General features: G+C 43.5%; 1 protein-coding gene across 3 annotated transcripts in view; it reads left to right on the top strand.

The window, feature by feature from the left end:
- The window catches only part of HK2 (hexokinase 2), a 72,873-nt gene extending 67,482 nt beyond the window's left edge, over positions 1 to 5,391 (top strand). For 2 of the 3 annotated variants that reach the window (XM_037807105.1, XM_037807106.1), the window contains exons 18-19: positions 906 to 1,139; positions 2,914 to 3,058. In XM_037807105.1, coding sequence (XP_037663033.1) covers positions 906 to 1,139; positions 2,914 to 3,058 — 379 coding nt within the window. Of the gene's footprint in view, positions 1 to 905; positions 1,140 to 2,913 lie in introns of all 3 variants that reach the window. The other variant, XM_037807103.1, reaches the window with a different exon arrangement.
- The last annotated feature ends 13,391 nt before the right edge of the window (positions 5,392 to 18,782 follow it).

The raw sequence follows: 18,782 nt of genomic DNA, 5'->3' as shown, positions 1-18,782 counted from the left end.
GCTCAAGTAAGGTCAGGGCCTGGCTCTTACCAAAGTCACTTTAGAACCTAACACAGGTATTTATGCAATTTGACATACCTTATGGACAGTTGGCATTTTAAGGGCAAATATGTAGCATCCTCATGAGAAGCCCCTGTGTGCAGAATAATATTGTTGGATTTTAGACCAAACAGCAAAGGTAGACGCTTACCTGCTCTGCTCTAGGATGTAAGTTGAAGTGCACAGAGGGAAATAAGCTGTTAAAAACACTTAAACTCAGCTTGGGGTTCTTCCTGGCTGCGGCTGAGGTAGTCGGGTGGTCAAGATTGAGTAAAAAGGTCGTCGTGTCCTGTAATGCAGTGATGTGCCGTGCAGCCGCTCCTCGATAAAGTCAAGCCTCCCTCCTTCAGTTTACTGGCAGAAAAGTCTGCTCGCAGAAGGCGAATGTCAGAGCACTTTAAAAATTAATACTGAGTCTTTACTTTTGGGTCACACTGGAAGATGGGAACCAGACAACTTGCATGAGTAGCTCCCCCAGGGTTTCTGCCTCCGGGAACAGAAACAGCACTTTCCAAGTTTGCATGTCTGTTTATGTGCAAGAGGAAGATTCCAGGGTGCCAAAATTGTTTTATTTACATTTATTTCACACATAGTGCACAAGGTAGATTTCAGACCACTCAGTATGGGGGAGGAGAAACAGAAAGGGGGTCTAAGGTGGGTTGGCAGTGCTTGTCCTGGTATACAGCAGTGAGACAATTGACATTTAAAGAGCTTTGGGGACTGAAAACTGCCACCTCCAGGCATTGTCACTGCCTGAGGCAGACAAACCTAGACAGTGAGTTTTATTTCAAGAATCAATTTGTAGGGGTCGTGGCCCCCTTAGAGCCTCTCCTCGTGGAGTGACCATGCACTCCTCGCTCCCCCAGCGACTGCCTGGCCCTGCTGCAGGTGCGGGCTATCCTACAGCACCTGGGGCTCGAGAGCACCTGCGACGACAGTATCATCGTCAAGGAGGTGTGCACCGTGGTGGCCCGGCGGGCAGCCCAGCTCTGTGGCGCGGGCATGGCAGCCGTGGTGGACAAGATACGAGAAAACCGCAGGCTGGACACCCTCAAAGTAACCGTGGGTGTGGACGGGACCCTCTACAAGCTCCATCCGCAGTGAGTGCAGCACTGACCCTCCCGGCCTGTCCTCTCCTCCCATCTCTCCGTTCTGTCCTTGCTTTCCCTTCTCTTTTGTCTTAACATATAGTGAATTACCAGCCATCGCCAAGAGGGTGCATCAGGGATGCTAACGGATTATAGCCAGAAGTAGGTCTGTATTTCCACCGCTCGGGGCTGGCAGCCCCCTTGGAGCCCATCCCAAGCTGCACCCTTCACGCAGGTAGCAGCGTAACTGCCAGGTTGCATCAGCCCCTAGCTTTTCTTTCCCCACCACACATCCATGGATGCACTATTTAGACAGTTTGACTTATTTTTGAATTTTTGAACTTGCCATAAATGGGATCATACAGCTAACTTCTCTCCCACAGCATTTGTGGTTTGGGGATGCAGCCACGCAGAAGGTTGCAGCTGTAATTCATTCATTTTCAGGGCCGTGGAGTGTGCCTTTGAATGAGTTTATTCTACTATTATAGTTTATCCATTTTACCATTGATGGCCACTTAGGTCATTTCTGGATTTTGACTAGTACAAGCAGTGCCGCTGGGAACATTCTAGTAAATGTAGACTGGAGCTCTTGAGCATGAGTTTTTCTACCCTCTCCAGCAGGGGTTGGCAACCTGTGGCTGCTGTCTGTTTTTGTAAATAAAGTTTCATTGGAACACAGCCACTCCCTTCGTTTGTGTGTCATCCTTGGTTCCTTCAGTGCTGCAACAGCAGGGCAGCCACAGAGACTGTGGGAGCCACAGACTTGAAAATGTATACGACTGGCCCCTGGTAGAAAACTTTGCTGCCCCCTGAGTATGGAAGTGCTGAATTCCCTGTTTGTTTTGCTCTTTGCCCTCTCTCTTTCTATCTCTCTTCTCCTCCCTCTTTTCTTCTCATCATTTCTCTTGGCCCTTCTTCCCTCATTTGCGTATGTTTTTGGATAAATTATTTTGAAGCAGGAAGTACCCCCACCCTCCCCACTGGGTTCATAGACATGGGTCCCTGACCTGGGCATGGAGTGTGGCTTGATTCATCTTCTGGATTGCTACCTGCTCCCATGCTGTTTATCTCCAGGGATTAAGAGACTAGTCTAGAGTCCACACAGTTAGTGACAAGAGTGGGACTTCAGAGGTGCCAGGTGCTCTTTCTTGATATCAGCCTCATTGCGCAAATAAGCAGCCTGTCTCCCAGGTGTAGGTTGGGAAGGGGGGATGGATGCCCAGCCACGGCTTTGGGCTTAGCCTTCGGAGCCTCTGTCCTCAGCCTTGCAGATGTGGAGGGGCAGACCGTAACAATATCTTTCTCTAGTTCTGCATCCAAAGGGGTTCCCTGTGCCTACTGTGATGAGAGGCAACACCCCTGGAAAACAGAAAATCATATGTGTGCTTGGCCCTCTCCCCCAGAGTTTGTAAACAGATGCTTTGCACGTCTGCAGGGCCCACAGGTGGCTAAGTTCGACTGTCAAACTTAGCTTTCACTGATTAGTTTTTGGAGCACAATTTGCCAGACTTGGACATTTGTTCTAAAGCTGAATCCCAGCTCCCCCACTTGCCAGCTTTGGCACAGGCCTTGGGCACCTCCTTAGCCTCCCCGAGGCTGGTTCCTGGTACATGATCCCTGGTAAACATGTAGTACGTGGAAGCTGTTGCCATCCTCATCCTCCCAGTTGTCTCTGGGTTTCCAGTGTCACTCCTTAGGAGCTCATCTCAGAGGACACTGTCTCTGAGGACACAAATCAATGATGACTAAGGTTTTTTTAATCCCTGTCTTCCGCCCCCCCCTTCAGCTTTGCCAAAGTCATGCACGAGACGGTGAAGGACCTGGCTCCGAAATGCAACGTGTCTTTCTTGGAGTCGGAGGATGGCAGTGGAAAGGGGGCAGCTCTCATCACCGCCGTGGCCTGCCGCATCCGCGAGGCCGGGCAGCGGTAGAACCCCTGGCCCCTGATTAGGGGTTTCCTCGGGCTCCCCTCCAGCTCTGTTTCAGTTTTAAATTATAAGATGCCACCCCCTCATGTCAGAACAGACACCCTTGGCTTTTCCTTGGTGGAGAGGACCCTGCCAGGCTGGGTTTTGTCTCTCCCACTTCAGGACTGGGTGCCCCTGTCCTCACCTTCCCAAACTGAGACAATTTGAAGTCAGGATGTGTTTACAGTCTTCCCTTCGGTCCTCTTACGACTTCTAAAAAAATTTTAACTTTAGTAACATCCCTGGCAAAAATGAAGGCACTGATGCAAAAACACGGTTGATCCCGCTAGAGCGTGAACTTGATGTTTCCAGGTGGGACAAACCCCGACATGGTTGCTGATCATCCATTCCCACCTAAGCCTGACCCTCCTGCAGGCTGAACCTTGCGGGGTGGTGGCGGCAGGGGAGGGGCATCCGCAGATACCAGTGTGGGCGCCTCCCCCTTAACCTCATTACAAACAGTTGCCCCATGGCTTCCCTGCACTCCCAGGCTCCAGATCCGAGGTGGGTGAGCGAAACCAAAGCCAAGAGTTGACTTGTTCTGCACACGGGCTGCTTGTTGCGTCTCCCGGTGGATGCATGGGATTGTCCAGGAGCTGTGGATTTTGGGGGGCAGAGTGGGCTTTTTTTTGTTTTGTTTGTTGTTTAAATTTTTCTTGCAGAAGTGGTATAACACTGTATTTTCCTTTTAATTTATGTTTGAAACGTTACTTAGTTCCTGAAGTAGGTCTGCTCCTTCATCTCGACACGGTACGCAATGGTCAGTTGTATGTAAAGTATTTATATGTTAACTCGTTCTGTGTATAGACAGATGGACAAGGTGTCCTCAGACTGGGCCTTCTTGGTAGATCTGTGGTCACAGGATGGAAGAGGACACTGGCTGGTTGCTATAAATACCTCATTCGCCTGTGGGGAAGAGAAGGGAAACCTCTTCAGGGTGAGTGAATCTCAAAGCAGCTCGTTCCGGCTCCTCCTCCCCGTGGACTCGGGAAGACGGACAGAGCCACGGAGGCTGGGCTGCAGGCTGAGGACACACGGCGACTTGCTGCTCTTTCTAGAGACCCCTGGGGCAATACTGCTTACGATGTAACCAAAGGAACCAGGAATCACTTCCAGTGGGCTCATTTCTTAGAAATCTTGATTCTCCTCTTAGGGCAGGCCATTGTGTTCTGAAGCTCTCTGGCAAGTTCAAAGAAGCCACCAAATATATATATTTTAATTGCATCTAATTGCTCAATTACAAACTAAAACAGAACAATTAAACAAACAAATGAAACCTCAGGGACGACATTTTTTTTTCTGGCCTATTCATGCCCTCCTAGCAAATTTTACTTTGGGTTTGTTTTGAAAATGGTTTACAACAAGTGGTGTCTGTGTACTTATCCCAGCCAAGCCGGTGTTTGGCCTGCGGATCCCTTTGTGTGTTTTTATACACAGGATTTAATTCAATCTCTACCCTCCATGACCTGTTCAGGAGCCCAGTTAGTTCTGAATCTGAAATCTCACTTCTGCCCTACAATACATACACCCACAACCTACACCCACATTAGACCTGAATACCACATGAAAAAGAGGGACTGACCTTGAATAGGATACTAGAATCAAAGCAAAGAGGAAAGGAACTCATAACTCTGTCGCACCCAATTTTTGCGCATTTATTGGACACACTGAGAGCAGTGTCATTTTGGGACCTAAGTGGGAACGAGGTGCAGTAACCAGGCTTTCCCGGACCCCCAGGGACACACAGAGGAGGGACGAGGGGTTGGGCCTTCTCACTTGTCCCAGCCTCACTAAGTCTGTCTCTGCTGTACTCCCCCAACCCCTCTCCCCCCATCCCACTGTCTCCCATCCACACTAATTGATCCAAAATGTGGATGTCTCATAGTACACGAAAGCAGTAGACAACTTCTAGACTTGTGTATCACTCAAAAATGCCCACAAAATAGAGATGAATTTTAACTTTTAAGCTTGAAAGTTAGGTACCGTCTAGGAAATTACACATTTTTTTTTTGAGGTAGAGATGGGTGTGTAACTATTAAAAATGTGTCACTGGTTTCCAAAAAGAAACCCTGAACAATGTTATCTGAATGTTTTGTTCCCAGACAGTCTCTGGCTGATGCTGCTTTGCCTGATGTAAATATAGTGAATCTCAGTCTCTGGGACATGCTGAATAGCAAATCATCCCAAATCCTCAAGCACTCAGTCTAGTGAAGATGTCATTATGTATAATAAAAAACTAGTTGGATTAATTATGTGATGTTAACTATTATTAATAAATTTTAACATTTCTCAAAATATTCAATGTGTGATTCAGTTGCATTTTGAAGCGTGCGGTTGTCTTTTGGGTTTCCTAGTTCTTCCTAGCTGGTCTGGTGAATCACTCATGGGTGTCTTTGTTTTGACTGTATGTGCTTGGTGGGCATGTGGCCAGATCTTGACGTTGACCCCCAGATATTTCTCTTTGCAGAAATGCACACAGACCCCAGGGAACTGGCAAGCCACTTCTCCTGGGCCGTCTTTGAGGCCCTAGGTTTCCAGCATCATTGAAGAACAGTGGCGGGATCTACGGTCTGCTATTTAAGCAATTTGGCTGAGATGTAGCATCTCCGGGGCTTTTGTGTGATTCACATTCAAAAGATAAAGTCCTGTATCAACAGCTAAAAAAGCACTTGCCTCCTGTCATCTCCCTACCAACCTTCTCCCTCTCCCCGATAAATAAAACACAAATCTGGGAAAGAAATTCCTCAAAAGTTCCTGGGGACAACCCATTGGAACGCATCTGGATCTGCTTGACAATACCAAGTGGGAGAGATGACCACGGTTAAAAGGATGAGTTTCATTACTCTGCAGGTGCCTAGTAGGGGAAGGAGATGCAAGTGTGGATCCCCGAATGTGCAGAGACACCCCAAAAGGAGAATGGGGGAAGCACTTCAAGTGGCAATTCACCAAAGAAAAAATAGACACAGCCAAAAAACCAATCAAACAATCAATCTGGCCTCACTAATGATTTAGAAAGAAATTAAAATTAGACCCTATATTTCTGACATCAAATTGGGAAGATTATGGGGTATTCTCATATAAATTGATATAATCACTTAGGAGGGAAAAGGCAGTATGCATCAAAAGCATGTTTTGTATAATGTGCCCTATGATTTTCTAGAAAATATTTAAAGTTGGGTCCAAAGATTTGGCCTTAAGGGGACTGATCATTGTATTACAGCAAAAAAGGGAAACTGTCCCCATAGAGTGGGATGATCCATCCTGTATCAGGGACCAGTCACAAAAACCATCCACTCCAGTTATTTCAAACAGAGTTTTATACAGGCAGTAGAAGAGTTGAAGCAATCCAGAGATTAGCTACATCAAAATGTCACTTCTGCTCCAGCTGGAGGTAGAATGGCATCACCAGGGTCCAGAAGCTTGCGGTTGGGGGGGGTGGCAAGGAACTGGGTCCTGGGGCAGAGTCTCTGCTTTGTCTGCCAGCCTCAGCCAAGGCTGCTGCCAACAGCAGTTTTGCCACCACACCCCACACCCCTACCTCCCCTAGGTTGCTGCAGCCCCACCACACAGCCTCCCAGGGAAGAAATGCCTCCCTTTTCACCCAGGGGGGTCCGAAGTGGATAGACCCTTAATTCCCCAGATACCTCAACACCTGACAAGATTCCAGGAAGGACTTCTCTCCGTGTTGTCTAATTTAAAACTGGCTCCTGCCCGCAGAGGCTCTAGAAGCCCCTGGCATGCCAGGCTCACAGGTTTCTGTCCAGCTGCCTTCCTGCTGACATCCCCCTCCCCAGGGGCAGCAGCCAGAGCCCCTCACCACGGGGGAGGACCCTTTCCTTCAAGCAAATGGGGGGAGGGGTCTGAACCCACAATGCTCAAAGCTTAGAAATGACAGCTTTCCCAGCTTCTGCCAAGCCCACTGGAGCTTTGTTTTTCTTGCTTTGTTGCTTGTTTTCTTTAGTTTTGGCGCCATGGGCAGAAGGCTAAATTACCCATGCTCCTTCTTGGCTTAGGGTATAGTCAAAGTCTTGGCAAGGACCCTTCTCAGTTTTTTATTTCCTTGTTCTCCTTTATCTTCATGCTCTTTTCCCATTCTCCACTCACGAGTGGCAACCATGTCATTGTAGTTGACATGCAACTTATGCTTGTATGTGCTGTTCTAAAACATTGGTTTGTGTGCCTCCTTTTTGAATTTACAAACTGCTATTGGCCGAAAGTCTCTTTCTGTTTGTTTTTTTTCTTTTTCATTTTCACTAAGCACCATGCTTTTTTTTTTTTTTTAATCATTTTATTGAGATATATTCACATATCACGCAGGCATACAAAACAGATCGTACTTTCGATTGTTTACAGTACCATTACATAGTTGTACATTCATCACCTAAATCAATCCCTGACACCTTCATTAGCACACACACAAAAATAACAAGAATAATAATTAGACTGAAAAAGAGCAATTGAAGTAAAAAAGAACACTGGGTACCTTTGTCTGTTTGTTTCCTTCCCCTATTTTTCTACTCATCTATCCATAAACTAGACAAAGTGGAGTGTGGTCCTTATGGCTTTCCCAATCCCATTGTCACCCCTCATAAGCTACATTTTTATACAACTGTCTTTGAGATTCATGGGTTCTGGGTTGTAGTTTGATAGTTTCAGGTATCCACCACCAGCTACCCCAATTCTTTAGAACCTAAAAAGGGTTGTCTAAAGTGTGCGTAAGAGTGCCCACCAGAGTGACCTCTTGGCTCCTTTTGGAATCTCTCTGCCACTGAAGCTTATTTCATTTCCTTTCACACCCCCCTTTTGGTCAAGAAGATGTTCTCCGTCCCACGATGCCGGGTCTACATTCCTCCCCGGGAGTCATATTCTACGTTGCCAAGGAGATTCACTCCCCTGGGTGTCTGATCCCATGTAGGGGGGAGGGCAGTGATTTCATCTTTCAAGTTGGCTTAGCCAGAGAGAGAGGGCCACATCTGAGCAACAAAGAGGCATTCAGGAGGAGACTCTTAGGCACAAATATACAGAGGCCTAGCCTCTCCTTTGCAGCAACCGTCTTCCCAAGGGTAAAACTTATGGTAGAGGGCTCAACCCATCAAACCACCAGTCCCCCATGTCTGTGGTCATGTTAGCAACCATGGAGGTGGGGTAGGCGAATACCCCTGCATTCTCCATAGGCACCTCAAGGGGGCACTACATCTTTTTTTTTTTTTCCTTATTTTTCTTTCTTTTTTTTTTTTTTAACTTTCCCTTCTTTTTTAAATCAACTGTATGAAAAAAAAAGTTAAAAAGAAAACAAACATACAATAAAAGAACATTTCAAAGAGACCATAGCAAGGGAGTAAGAAAAAGACAACTAACCTAAGATAACTGCTTAACTTCCAACATGTTCCTACTTTACCCCAAGAAAGTTACATAATATAGCAACATTTCTGTGAACTAGTTCCTACTATATCCATCAGAAATTAACAGACCATAGTCATTTCTGGGCATCCCCAGAACGTTAAATAGCTTATCTGTTCTTCTTGGATTATTGTTCCCCCTCCTTAATTGCTCTCTACTGCTAGTTCCCCTACATTCTACATTATAAACCATTTGTTTTACATTTTTCAAAGTTCACATTAGTGGTAGCATATAATATTTCTCTTTTTGTGCCTGGCTTATATCGCTCAGCATTATGTCTTCAAGGTTCATCCATGTTGTCATATGTTTCACGAGATCGTTCCTTCTTACTGCCGCGTAGTATTCCATCGTGTGTATATACCACATTTTATTTATGCACTCATCTGTTGAAGGACATTTGGGTTGTTTCCATCTCTTGGCAATTGTGAATAATGCTACTATGAACATTGGCGTGCAGATATCTGTTCGTGTCACTGCTTTCCGATCTTCCGGGTATATACCGAGAAGTGCAATCGCTGGATCGAATGGTAGCTCTATATCTAGTTTTCTAAGGAACTGCCAGACTGACTTCCAGAGTGGCTGAACCATTATACAGTCCCACCAGCAATGAATAAGAGTTCCAATTTCTCCACATCCCCTCCAGCATTTGTAGTTTCCTGTTTGTTTAATGGCAGCCATTCTAACCGGTGTTAGATGGTATCTCATTGTGGTCTTAATTTGCATCTCTCTAATAGCTAGTGAAGCTGAACATTTTTTCTTGTGTTTCTTGGCCATTTGTATTTCCTCTTCAGAGAACTGTCTTTTCATATCTTTTGCCCATTTTATAATTGGGCTGTCTGTACTATTGTCATTGAGTTGTAGGATTTCTTTGTATATGCAAGATATCAGTCTTTTGTCAGATACATGGTTTCCAAAAATTTTTTCCCATTGAGTTGGCTGCCTCTTTACCTTTTTGAGAAATTCCTCTGAGGTGCAGAAACTTCTAAGCTTGAGGAGTTCCCATTTATCTATTTTCTCTTTTGTTGCTTGTGCTTTGGGTGTAAAGTCTAGGAAGTGGCCGCCTAATACAAGGTCTTGAAGATGTTTTCCTACATTATCTTCTAGGAGTTTTATGGTACTTTCTTTTATATTGAGATCTTTGGTCCATTTTGAGTTAATTTTTGTGTAGGGGGTGAGGTAGGGGTCCTCTTTCATTCTTTTGGATATGGATATCCAACTCTCCCAGCCCCATTTGTTGAAAAGACCATTATGGCTCAGTTCAGTGACTTTGGGGGCCTTATCAAAGATCAGTCGGCCATAGATCTGAGGGTCTATCTCTGAATTCTCAATTCGATTCCATTGATCTATATGTCTATCTTTGTGCCAGTACCATGCTGTTTTGGCAACTGTGGCTTTATAATAAGCTTCAAAGTCAGGGAGTGTAAGTCCTCCCACTTCGTTGTTCTTTTTTAGAGTGTCTTTAGCAATTCGAGGCATCTTCCCTTTCCAAATAAATTTGATAACTAGCTTTTCCAAGTCTGCAAAGTAGGTTGTTGGAATTTTGATTGGGATTGCATTGAATCTGTAGATGAGTTTGGGTAGAATTGACATCTTAATGACATTTAGCCTTCCTATCCATGAACATGGAATATTTTTCCATCTTTTAAGGTCCCCTTCTATTTCTCTTAGTAGAGTTATGTAGTTTTCTTTGTATAGGTCTTTTACATCTTTGGTTAAGTTGATTCCTAGGTACTTGATTTTTTTAGTTGCTATTGAAAACGGTATCTTTTTCTTGAGTGTCTCTTCAGTTTGTTCATTTCTAGCATATAGAAACATTACTGACTTATGTGCATTAACCTTGTATCCCGCTACTTTGCTAAATTTGTTTATTAGCTCTAGTAGCTGTATTGTCGATTTCTCAGGGTTTTCTAGATATAAGATCATATCATCTGCAAACAATGACAGTTTTACTTCTTCTTTTCCAACTTGGATGCCTTTTATTTCTTTGTCTTGCCGGATTGCCCTGGCTAGCACTTCCAGCACAATGTTGAATAACAGTGGTGACAGCGGGCATCCTTGTCTTGTTCCTGATCTTAGAGGGAAGGCTTTCACTCTCTCACCATTGAGTACTATGCTGGCTGTGGGTTTTTCATATATGCTCTTTATCATGTTGAGGAAGTTTCCTTCAATTCCTACCTTTTGAAGTGTTTTTATCAAAAACGGATGTTGGATTTTGTCAAATGCTTTTTCAGCATCTATTGAGATGATCAATTGATTTTTCCCTTTTGACTTGTTAATGTGTTGTAATACATTGATTGATTTTTCTTATGTTGAACCATCCTTGCATGCCTGGAATGAACCCCACTTGGTCATGGTGTATGATTTTTTTAATGTGTCTTTGGATTCGATTTGCAAGTATTTTGTTGAGGATTTTTGCATCTATATTCATTAGGGAGATTGGCCGGTAGTTTTCCTTTTTTGTAGCATCTTTGCCTGGTTTTGGTATTAGATTGATGTTAGCTTCATAAAATGAGTTAGGTAGTGTTCCATTTTCTTCAATGTTTTGAAAGAGTTTGAGTAAGATTGGTGTCAGTTCTTTCTGGAAAGTTTGGTAGAATTCCCCTGTGAAGCCATCTGGCCCTGGGCATTTATTTGTGGGAAGATTTTTGATGACTGATTGGATCTCTTTGCTTGTGATGGGTTGGTTGAGGTCTTCTATTTCTTCTCTGGTCAGTCTAGGTTGTTCATAAGTTTCCAGGAAATTGTCCATTTCTTCTACATTGTCCAGTTTGTTGCCATACAGTTGTTCATAATTTCTTCTTATAATTTTTTTAATTTCTTCAGGATCTGCAGTTATGTCACCTTTTTCATTCATTATTTTGTTTATATGGGTCTTCTCTCTTTTTGATTTTGTCAGTCTAGCTAGGGGCTTGTCAATCTTGTTGATCTTCTCAAAGAACCAACTTTTGGTGGTATTTATCCTCTCTATTGTTTTTTTGTTCTCTATGTCATTTATTTCTGCTTTAATCCTTGTTACTTCTTTTCTTCTACTTGGTTTAGGATTGGTTTGCTGTTCATTTTCTAGCTTCTTCAGTTGATCCATTAGTTCTTTGATTTTGGCTCTTTCCTCCTTTTTAATATATGCGTTTAGTACTATAAATTTCCCCCTTAGCACTGCTTTTGCTGCATCCCATAGGTTTTGGTATGTTGTGTTCTCATTTTCATTCGTCTCTATATATTTAGCAATTTCTCTTGCTATTTCTTCTTTAACCCACTGATTGTTTAGGAGTGTGTTGTTTAACCTCCAGGTATTTGTGAATTTTCTAAGTCTCTGATGGTTATGGACTTCTAATTGTATTCCACTGTGGTCAGAGAATGTGCTTTGAATAATTTCAATCTTTTTAAATTTCTTGAGTCTTGTTTTATGTCCCAGCATATGATCTATTCTGGAGAAAGTTCCGTGAGCACTAGAAAAGTATGTGTATCCTGGTGATTTGGGATGTAATGTCCTGTATATGTCTGTTAAATCTAATTCATTTATCAGATTGTTTAGGTTTTCAATTTCCTTATTGGTCTTCTGTCTGGTTGATCTATCTATAGGAGAGAGTGATGTGTTGAAGTCTCCCACAATTATTGTGGAAACATCAATTGCTTCCTTTAGTTTTGCCAGTGTTTCTCTCATGTATTTTGTGGCCCCTTGATTGGGTGCATAGACATTTACGATTGTTATTTCTTCTTGCTGAATTGCCCCTTTTATTAGTATGTAGTGGCCTTCTTTGTCTCTCAAAACATCCCTGCATTTGAAGTCTATTTTATCTGAGATTAATATTGCTACACCTGCTTTCTTTTGGCTGTAGCTTGCATGAAATATTTTTTTCCATCCTTTCACTTTCAGTTTCTTTGTGTTCCTGTGTCTAAGATGAGTCTCTTGTATGCAACATATTGATGGTTCATTTTTTTTGATCCATTCTGCGAATCTATATCTTTTAATTGGGGAGTTTAATCCATTTACATTCAACGTTATAACCGTGAAGGCATTTCTTGAATCGGCCATCTTATCCTTTGGTTTATGTTTGCCATATTTTTCCCTCAATCTATTAATATCCTTTATTGTACCCATACCGAATCTCTTTAGTACTTAACCTTTCTCCAAGTCTCTCTGTCCTGTCTTTGTTTCTCTGTCTGTAGGGCTCCCTTGAGTATCTCCAGTAGGGCAGGTCTCTTGTTAGCAAATTCTCTCAGCATTTGTTTGTCTGTGAAAAATTTAAGCTCTCCCTAAAATTTGAAGGAGAGCTTTGCTGGATAAAGTATTCTTGGCTGGAAATTTTTCTCACTGAGAATTTTAAATATATCGTGCCACTGCCTTCTTGCCTCCATGGTGGCTGCTGAGTAGTCACTGCTTAGTCTTATGCTGTTTCCTTTGTATGTGGTGAATTGCTTTTCTCTTGCTGCTTTCAGAACTTGCTCCTTCTCTTCTGTGTTTGACAGTGTGATCAGTATATGTCTCGGAGTGGGTTTATTTGGATTTATTCTATTTGGAGTTCGCTGAGCATTTATGATTTGTGTATTTATGTTGTTTAGAAGATTTGGGAAGTTTTTCCCAACAATTTCTTTGAATACTCTTCCTAGACCTTTATCCTTTTCTTCTCCTTCTGGGACACCAATGAGTCTTATATTTGGACGTTTCATATTATCTATCATATCCCTGAGGTCCATTTCGATTTTTTCAATTTTTTTCCCCATTCTTTCTTTTATGCTTTCATTTTCCATTCTGCCATCTTCCAGGTCACTGATTCGTTGTTCAACTTCCTCTAGTCTTGTACTATGAGTGTCCAGAATCTTTTTAATTTGGTCAACAGTTTCTTTAATTTCCATAAGATCATCCATTTTTTTATTTAGTCTTGCAATGTCTTCTTTATGCTCTTCTAGAGTCTTCTTGATTTCCTTTATATCCCGTACTATGGTCTCATTGTTCATCTTTAGTTCTTTGAGTAGCTGCTCTAGGTGCTGTGTCTCTTCTGGTCTTTTGATTTGGGTGCTTGGGCTTGGGTTATCCATATCGTCTGGTTTTTTCATATGCTTTGTAATTTTCTGTTGTTTTTGGCCTCTTGGCATTTGCTGAACTTGATAAGGTTCTTTTAGGGTTTGTAGACCTATTGAAGTCCTTATCTCTAATTTATCAGATCTACAGCTTCGTGGAGTACACTTTCTCTAACTAACCAGCAGGTGGCGTCCACGAGCCACCTCTTCTTCACAAGCCAGTTCTCCCCTGCTTAGCCTTTTTGGTGAATGGGGGAGTGAGTCTTGTGGGGCCCAATTGGTGTACCAAGCTTGTGTGTGTAGTTGGTGTTGCCTGCCCTGTATGTGGGGCGTTTCTCGGCAGTCGGGGAGGGGGGGTGGCCCTAACAATCAAATCTCCCTGGTGATCCTAGAGTTTTAAAGCTGCTGCAATAGTCTAATCCTTCAGTTCAGTCCTGCCACAGTTTGTCTCTGCCACTGACCCACAAGTCCTTGGTATTGGCGTATGGCTCCTGAGACTTGCGAGTGGGCCCCTCTTCCAGGCTGTGCACCCCAGGTCCTCTGTTGAGGGATGACTGTGCTATGTCACAGGTGAGTGCCGTCCCCCCAGGGTAGTTCTGCGCTGCTGGGCTGTGTAGGGAGGCTCCCAGTCTGCTCAAATAATGGCTGAATGGGGCTTTGTTAATTCACACTGCTCCACCTTCCCAACTCTGGGACAATCAGCTGAGGTTACAGGGAAGGCTAATGTCCACGCCCAGTTTTGTGGTGTGTGCCTGTTATTTGAAGCACTTTCGTCACACTGGGTTGTCTGGGGCAGCTCTGGGCTATGGGGCTGGCGATGGGCAGGAGTGTTTCCTGTCCACCAGGATGGTGGCTGTGAGCGGACACCCCCCTTTTCTTGGGAAGTTGTGGTGTTTAGTGAATTTTCTCAGCCACTGGATTATTGCCTTTTGTCTCAGAGCTCTCTTAGTTCTGCTCTTGACTTGACGTGCCCAAATTGAAAGTCTTTGAAGCTTTCTGTATTGGGCTCCTTAGAGTAATTGTTTTAGAAAAAGAAAAAAGGATTAAAAAAAAAAAAAAGGGCCCTCCTCAGAGATCTAATGGGTTATTGAAATGCTAATAGACAAAGCAACCAGGGCCATTAAGGAAAGGTCCACAGGGCAGAGAGATCAGCTTTTCTTCAGGATTTGCATATGCGCCTCAAGGCCTGAGCTCCGCCCTTCCCCTTTCTGTGTTCACCAGAACTCCAAAAATCCTCTGCTTTTATTTTGGAGTTTTTCGTGTTGTTTTTTTTTTTCTATGCCTGTCTCCTCTCTGCTGGGCTGGCTGCTCTCAGATTCTCTGGTGTCTGGTCTCAGTCTATCTATGGTTGGAGTTTGGATCAGTAGAATGAGTTTCCGATAAGGGCTGCCACTGCAGTTCTCCCTTCTCCTTCCCGGAGCTGACAGCCCCTCCTCCCACGGGACTGAGCCTGGCAGGGAGGGGCGCGGGTCCCCTGGCCGCAAAAACTTACAGATTTCGCTGATCTCAGCAGTTCGACATTTTCATGAGTGTTGTATGAAGTATGCCCAAAGACGGATTGCTCTGTGGTGTCCAGTCCACGCAGTTCCTGGCTTTCTACCTACTTTCCTGGAGGAGTAACTAAAACATACAGCTCACCAGTCTGCCATCTTGCCCCGCCTCTCAGCACCGTGCTTTTAATGATCCATAGAAGCTGCAGGGTGGTGCACCTCTAAGTCATTACTGCCAGTCACTGCATTTTGTCCCCACATGTGCACGAACCCTATGCCCCCTGGCTTGGAAGTGTGGTTTGACGTAACTCCGGCGACACCAACATCATTCATTGCGCACCTTGGCACACGTCCCTGTTTCCATCTCCTTGATGAACCCAGAAGTAGCACAGCTGGATCACAGGGGTGCATTTCCTCAGATTGACCCCAAACTGCCAGATTACTCTGGAAAGGCTGCCCCAGGATCTGTTCCCAGCAGTAATGACTCACGCCAACCCTTGTTACTAACCAGCTTTCCAAATTTTGCTAATCTCTTGAGTGTAAAGGAAGATCTCACAGCTGTTTTAATTTCCATTTCTCTAATTACTATGAGTTTGAATGTATCTTCATGTGCTTCTTAGCTTTTAGGATTTCCTTTCATAAATTCCTGTTCATAGTCTTTGCCCAGTTTTTAAGCAAGTCTTCTCACCATTTCCTTGCCAATTTGCCAAGTCCCTTTGAGGCATTATACAATAGGGCACCAAGGCTGTGGTCCCTGGTCTTCAAAAGAGTTAATGCAAACCTGCAAGCTTCAACTGCATGCTTCATAGAGCCAAAATTTCCCCTAAAGCTCTGAAGCCTCCCCAAACAAACACTTGTAAAATCATGGGCCCAAAGCAAGCTCTCAGTTAATGAGCAGGCTTCTCCAGGATGAGTTAGACTTACCAGGCAAAAGTAAGGTGTGAAGTATGAAGAGCATTTCAAGAAGAAGGAACAGCCCATGCAAAACCCTGAGTGAGTGTATCAGAAGCAAAAAAAATAAGAGGGCGAAAGTAGTACAAGACCCTTCTATCACAGGGCACTATAAGGATTTCATTTTTATTCTCTGAACAATGGTAGGCTGTTCATGAGCAATGTTCCAGCTTACTTTTTAAAAAGATTTCTTGGGCTCTTGGGTGAAGAATGGATTGGAAGGAAACAAGAATGGACATATGGACACTATTAGAACCCAACAGCAATAGGTTCGACAAGACCAGTATTAGGGAACTGACGAGTACATGGAGAAAAGTTGAGAGCCTCAAAAGACATTCAGGACAATAAATGAAGGGCACTCTGTGAGGTATGAGATGGAGAGGAAGGTCTCAGGAGTAAAAGGAATTCACTGCACATCTGAGCAAACTCTCAAAGCTCTTAAGAGAGAACGCTTAGGAAACAGCACAGCGCCCTTTGTGATTCCCGGAAATAATCCAAACCGACTTTCACCGTCAGATATGGGGGCGGCACTGCTGGGTTACTTCACACAAACTTAGATTTCATTACTCACATTTCCTGTGCCAAAATAACCTGAGGAATTCTGAGAGGCTCTATCTACTTAAGGGTTGTCTACAGCATTAACATTCCCATCTTAAAGCAATTCCTTCGAATTTCACCAAAGGAGAATGGTCAGGGCCTCGCTTTTAGAAAGATGGGGAGAAACCACGGAACTCCACAGACACCATGGGAGGTGGAGTGAGGTGGCCCATGCCTCTGAGCAAGGCGATTGAGGCAGAGACCGCGGAGACCACAGGACCAGGAGCTGCAGAGGGGAGCACCCAGCCCAGCGTTCCAGGTAGATTACCTTTGGGAATGAGGTTTCTGCCCTTCCCTCTGACAAACCTCCAGAAAAGACGCCTCCCTGGTGACAGCTGCGGGCGAGCATGACGCCAGTGGCTCACGTGGGACACGAGCTGCCTCCCACGCAACGCCGACACAGCCCAAGCGGCCAGGCCCTCGCCCGCCGAGAGAACCAGCTCCTGCACCGGAAGCGTCTGGGCACCAACCCACGCAGCGCCCAGGATCCCGGCTCCTGCGCGTGCGCGCTCGTGCAGCCGGATGGTGTCACCACGTCGGCTGCCTGAGGGGCTTGATTAGCAAACGGGACCTGGGTGGCCGCAGTTCCGGCCTCAGCAGGCGGCCGTTTGTACAGGGTGACAGGTTCGTGCATGTACCCTTAAAATTCAAATAGTCCAGGGCATTGAAAAGTTAAGTCCCACTTCCTCTAGTTCCTTGTGCATTCTTCCAGATATTTTCCACATGCTTACATATACAAAATTGTGCATTTATTGTATATAAATATTTATTTTAACATGTCTCTTCTATTTTTATCCAAATACCTTACTGTACATGTTCTACAGTATAATTTGGACATAAATTTTCCCAGTCAACTTATATGTACATCCATTCTATTCTTCTAATGGACACATAAGCATTCCATTAATTCTAACTAACTACCAAATTCAAAATATCATAATCTACTTAATCACCCCAATATTGATGGACTTTTGTTTTCAGGATTTTTCCCTCTGTGGGAGACAATACCGTGATGTGAACATCCTTATTCATACACCCAGTTATATCTGAATTCCTAGAAGTAGATTTGCTGAAATTAAAGATATGTAAACTTAAACATTTGAAAGATACTGCCTAATTATCCTACAAAAAACATTGTATCCCTCTACATTTCCAACCACAGTCAAACTTTTATCAAGTTCCTGCATATGCCAGGTATCACACTAGCAATCTAGGGCCTGTATTCACATTTTAGCAAATATCAAAAAAATGACAGAGATGAGTGGTGCTCAAACTCAAGATTTCCACACCTTTTCAGACCCAAGTATTTGAACTTGTTAGAAAAATTCAGACTCCTGTGACAAGTAGAACAGCAGAAGTCAACATTTCATACAACAGTTCTGAAACTAAATTCCAGATTACATTGTGGATTATAATGACACTTAACCTGTTTCTAATTCTTTTCAATTTTCAGTTCCTAATTTCTGAAAATACTTTATGTATATAGTCAGTCATTTTCATTACCATTTTAGAGGTGCGTAAACCAAAGCTCGTGAAGATCAGAGTTACTGAATAAATGAATGAATGAATGGTCACTAGCTGAAACATTCCTAGGACAGATATATTACAACCAACTTTAAATCCAGAAGCATTTACAATTATGAAAATTAGCATATAATTAAGAATGGGTCAATATTAGTAAATTGCTAGTTGTAAAAAAAAAAAAAAGCCAGACGTTAGCACAACTTAGTTTGCAAACTTAAAATTAGGCACATTCAAATTTGGTGCTAAATCATAAAGTACTCTTTCAGAATTTACAGAAGAAATGTCCTATAGGGGTATAGTGGTGAAAAAATGCAAATGGTACTATGTCTAAAGATATGACAATATACAAAATATGATATAAATATGATAAAAATATGATATAAATCAAAAATTAGAAAAGCTATGTTAACCTTTGAAATTGCTGAAAGACACAGGCTGCACATGGGAACAAACTCAGTTATAGTTGACAAAAGAAAGACCAGAACTAGACAACACACGATTTCCAGAAAGTTTGGGATATGGCAAAATAGGCCTTTGGATGGGAGTGAGTCCAGCTGGAGGTAGAACTCCTTGATAACCATATACTACGCTGAAATGGAAAATACAGAAGCAATATTTGGACCACCAAAAACTAAATCACTGACACCAACAAAATCTACTGGTGAATGGCCCCACCACCCCGGGTACCATGTAGGAAGTTTGAGTGA

This window comes from Choloepus didactylus, chromosome 17 (genome assembly GCF_015220235.1).
Source record: "Choloepus didactylus isolate mChoDid1 chromosome 17, mChoDid1.pri, whole genome shotgun sequence".
In the NCBI taxonomy this organism is placed as follows: Eukaryota; Metazoa; Chordata; class Mammalia; order Pilosa; family Megalonychidae; genus Choloepus; species Choloepus didactylus.
This window is presented reverse-complemented; position numbering and strand designations above follow the sequence as displayed.